Source organism: Austrofundulus limnaeus, unplaced genomic scaffold (assembly GCF_001266775.1).
Source record: "Austrofundulus limnaeus strain Quisiro unplaced genomic scaffold, Austrofundulus_limnaeus-1.0 Scaffold171, whole genome shotgun sequence".
In the NCBI taxonomy this organism is placed as follows: domain Eukaryota; kingdom Metazoa; phylum Chordata; class Actinopteri; order Cyprinodontiformes; family Rivulidae; genus Austrofundulus; species Austrofundulus limnaeus.
Genome location: NW_013952573.1, coordinates 317,248 through 322,150, shown reverse-complemented (window position 1 = coordinate 322,150; position 4,903 = coordinate 317,248). Strand labels below are relative to the sequence as shown.

General features: G+C 36.5%; 1 protein-coding gene across 1 annotated transcript in view; it reads right to left on the bottom strand.

Annotated features, from left to right (window-relative positions):
* Positions 1 to 975: 975 nt before the first annotated feature.
* Positions 976 to 4,903, bottom strand: part of abhd13 (abhydrolase domain containing 13) — a 5,849-nt gene continuing 1,921 nt past the window's right edge. Inside the window, exon 2 of the mRNA XM_014017510.1 lies at positions 976 to 4,614. Within this exon, the coding sequence (XP_013872964.1) occupies positions 3,525 to 4,580 (1,056 nt within the window). The 5' untranslated portion in view covers positions 4,581 to 4,614 and the 3' untranslated portion in view covers positions 976 to 3,524. The remainder of the gene's footprint in view (positions 4,615 to 4,903) is intronic.

Sequence of the window (4,903 nt, the reverse complement as noted above, 5' to 3'; positions counted from 1 at the left end):
TTGGAGCATGTTGCAGGCATCAGATTCAAACTGAGTGAATATGTTCAAAAATGCAAAAAAGTTTATCTGTTTGAAAATTAAATATCTTGTCTTTGTTTACTATTTGAGAAGGATTTTCAAATAATTGCATTTTGTTTTTAATTTGCACAATGTTCCGACTTCATTGGAATTTGGGCTGTAAGGTAACTGGTTCAAAAATAACAAAGACCTTGTTTTCCAGACACCTGAACTGCAGATTTATATGAAAGGACTCTGAGATGTAATATTCTGCCACTGCTAAAGGTGCAATTACTGTCTTTGATGCAATAATAGGGTTATCAGTGCATTTGTATGATATGAATATTTATAGTAACATGTATGCTATCATCAACCTTTCARGACATTTCCTGACTTCATTCTGAACAACACTGTTACAGACAGAATGACAGCTTTGCCAATACAGATTATTTGTTTCCTGTAGATGTAAGCTGTGATGAAGAAAACCCTACTTCCAAAAAATAAAAAAATCTGTGCTTTTTAAGTTGCAAAGATTTCAAAGAAGGGCTGTCTAACACAAACCATACAGCTTGATAAATGTGTCTAATTTTATTTGAGTCASCAGTGTCAGATTTTAAATTTTAGTTTTTGTGTAAACAAAAAATGTCTGTATGAATCATTCTTTTGTATTTTTGTCTCTTTAACTACGGAAGGGGATTAGGGCCACTGGAAAAAATAAAAAAAGGAATTCTGACTTTAATCTCAGATTTCTGACTCTAATCTCAGAATTCTGACTTTAATTGAGATTAAAGTCAGAATTCCTTTTTTTTATTTTTCAGTTGCCCTAATCCTCTTCCGTACTACAACAAGCACAAACAACTTAATAAATTACAGATTTGTGATTCAGTTGTTGCATTTAAAAAAAAAAACTGTACCCGCCTTCCTGGATTCTATTAGTTATTGTTTATAACAAGTGATGAGCAACAAAACAAGCAAACATGAAAGGATGTATCAATTTATTGCATGTTACCAATACAGAAAATAGAAAGTGAAAATGTGTGCGTACAAAAGAAGTTGACAGAGATTTGGAATAAAAACGAAACTCTAAGATGGAAAATCGGTACCAATGTTTAAAAAACAGCTCATTCACATGTCTAATTGGGCAGACAGCCCTTTAGTGATTTATGTTCCTGATAGAAATCCTCAATAAATATGTACACTAGGTATTTGAACACCGTGCACACTTACAGGAGACTCACAATGAGCCTGATAAAAGCAGATTATCAATTTAAAATACCAACATTTCAACTGTTTTCATCCTTATCTGTTCATGTGAACATAAAGAAGAGCCACAGTGTTGTTGTTTTTTTTTTTTTCATTTTTAAAAATACATTCATTTTCTTTTCTGCTTCAGTTCATCACCAGTGTGTTTAACAGTGACGACACTTTTSGCGAGGAAAAATAAAACTCATTAAATTTTGTGCCAGGTCAGCCAACAACACATTATAAATCAAGAACACTATAAGTGAAAGACACGTTCCTAAATGTGTTTTTTAAATGAATGTAAAGATTGWGCAATATGAGTGATTATTTACATAGTTGAACTCAGCACATGGATTTTATACTTTACAAAAAAAAAAAAAAAAGGTCTGCAACTGTTTGGGGTCATCAGTGGAAAAAGTCACAGAAATGGAAGAAATAAGTWTCACTTATTACACAATCTTTTATAATAATGCATGGAGATTTAAGACCACCTTTCACATTCATAGTGGCTTCAAAACTGTTTCATGTTGTAAAGAAAATTAAAAATTTTACCTTTTCGGAACTGTCTTTTTTTTTTTACCTGATATAACAAAGATTTGTTGAATGAATTCAAATGGCTTTTAAACCACTGCAGTGCAGCATGCTGCATTGAAAAAAAAAGAAAAAAAAAGCAAAGAGCAGACAATAGTGTTTTAATCATCAGGCTTTGCTCTGTCTCTGGAAGACATGCAGGAAAGGGTAATTAGCTCATTAAATGCTCCCACACCCATTAAGTGAGAATAGTCATTTTGCCACAGAAGCATGAGGGGGAGACATAATCCTCCAAATAACAATTATGCTAAAAGTAACAGCTAACAAATCATAAAAATTGAAAGGGTCTTCACTTGATTCATTATGTGACAAGATATTTTTTTTCCTTTCCCAAGATGTCCTCATACAACACTGTTAGCATATAGCATTTACGTGAAGTGAAAGAACGAGCAGACTAGTTACGAAGTTTTCACATAAAAGTGATGAGTGTTAAAAAGATAAGTCCTTCTCATTTGTTTAAAAAGCAAAACATACTTGAAATTTCCTGTTGTAACAAACACAAGGTGGCTATATTTCAAAATAATTTTAYTCAAACATTACAAAAATCTAGCAAATGCAGCAGATCAGCAGGATTTTTCTCCCCGTCAACAGATACCTTCACAACATGGCCTCATCACGTCACTGTACTGTCACAGGCTCAACAACAAAAAAATAAAATAAAATAAAAATAAAAACAGATTTTTGTTCCAATTTCCTCCAGTGAATCTTACTGATGATCAGCAGAGTCAAAGGGATTTCAGTGACTTTAAACTCTTCCAGCACAAAAACTGATATCATTTAAGAATAACTTCTCTGTGTTAGTTGCATTTTAACACTATGCAGAGCTGGGGGTGAGAAACTACAAGCTTCTCCTAATCTCAAAACAGAAGTAGCTTAACAGGAAATTAAAAAACGTATTTTTTTTTAATTCTAAGACATCATCTGACCACCTCATTTAAATAATATGAACATAATTATCCAACAATATATATTTTTTTTAATTCCGCAAATGTGGCTGACAAAATGCAAAGGCAAGCATAAATTTTAGAACAATAAAGCCAKAAGATGCCAAGCTGCAGCACGCACATGTTCAAAAAGAGGTGAAACAAAGAACATCTTTACAATCTTTAAAGTATTGCTTTGAAAGTTTTAGCTCTCATAAAGAAACTGGTGAATAAACCTGAACAAAAATAAGCACAATATATTAACAAAGCTATCTACATTTACAGTACACCTCTCAATATAAATTTAATTTACACAATCAGACACTGTCTCATGTTACTTTCATTTGAGTAATATTCAATTTCACCTCCAATTTCACCTCCAATTTCACTGGCCCTTTCATGGTTATAATACTTTAAGACTGATCATAAGATTGGAGTCATTTTAAGTGATTTTCTGCAGGGGAATCCTGTGATTGTGACACGTTTTGTGGGATGAGCATATAGGCTCTGGCTTCATTCATAAAAAGGTTGTAAATACATGCATTCGTATCTGCAACACACAAACAACGAAAATCCAGAAGGATGTAGATACAATCTATTCCAAACTTGAAACTGTGAAAATATTTTAGCATWTTAAAATTTACAGAAAGGTAAAAACCGTGAAATAAAATAAAACCCAAAGAAAAACATAAAAAATATACATTCTTTTCACCAATCAATAAAGTCTCTCCACTGCATCCATACTTTGCAGACACAGTCACATCTGACTGATCAGATAATGGTGACGCTCGCTGAGGGCTGAGCACCCTCCTCGTGAGCGTGGCTCTTCAGCAGATCTTTCATGAACTGCTCCAAAGCAGAGAAATAGCCCTGACACTGCCACGTGTCATTGTGCGTGCCTTCTGGAAAGATGGCCAGGCGTTTAGTCCGTGCAGGCGACATCTCGTACAGTTGTTTCATCATAACAGGAGGGATGAGCTGGTCCGACAGGCCCGACACGAACAGCGAAGGCATGCGGCACRACGTCACGTGTCGATAGGACAGAAACTGATTCCTGTAGCACCATAGGGGCAGCAGACGCACGGGCAAAACGGAGAAGAGTGTCGCAGCCATGTGGGGGATGCTGAGGAAGGTGTTTTCAAGAATAATGGCTGCTACCCGGTGAGGGTTGACTGATGCCAAGCGAACAGCCACAGCACCTCCTAATGAGCGACCGAAGAGTACCACCTTTGTYTTATCCAAGTCAGGCCGGGTCATAACATAGTCCAGTGTGGCCTCAGCGTCCAGGTACAGGCCATCCTCACTGGGCTCACCCTCACTTTTCCCATAGCCACGGTAGTCCACCAGCACTATATTTGCTTTTAAATTAACCAGCATCAGAAGAGCATTTGGCACCCTGTGACCAATATTACCTGCATTCCCATGGAAATAAAGAATTGTAGGTGGTGCAGAGGAATTAGGGCTGCTTTGATTGCCAGAAGTGACCCCAGGAAGAGAATCCCCTCCTGTGTAACGGAGCAAGATGAGATTGAGCTTCACACCGTCCTTGGTGCGAATGTACACGTTCTCGTGTGGTATTCCCGTCGGCATTGGTACATAAAGGCGAGAGGAGGAGGGCTGGTCGGGGAAGTACAGGAGAACATCTTGAAATTTATAGAGGATGCCCGCCACGGATGCTAGGATGAGTGCAAGGAGGAAAAAACCTCCATACAGGTGGAAAGTGAGGATGAGGGCCAAAAGGGATACACGACATGCACCCCAGGACCAGGACACCAGAGTTAGAGTGCAACGCTGTATTGCTCCCCACAGCCTCCAGGGCTTCTCCATGGCTGCRCAAGAGCTGAGTCACAAAACACACAGTCTGCAAAAACAAAAGGTATTCAACATATATAAATCACAAGTTAAATTAGAATTCAAAAAATATCGTCTTCAACTATGTTTTATTTGTATTCAGCTGGTATACATTCCTTGATTTCCTTATTATTGAGTATTGCTAACAAAATATGGGAAATTTTGAAGATTTTTAAAGGGATCCATGATTAGTTGTAACATTAGACTTTATTGGATAAACATTTATTTTAACTGTAAAAATACTGTAGGCTGCTTAGTTTTTATAAATTTTAAATGACATTTTTCAAAATATATTACAC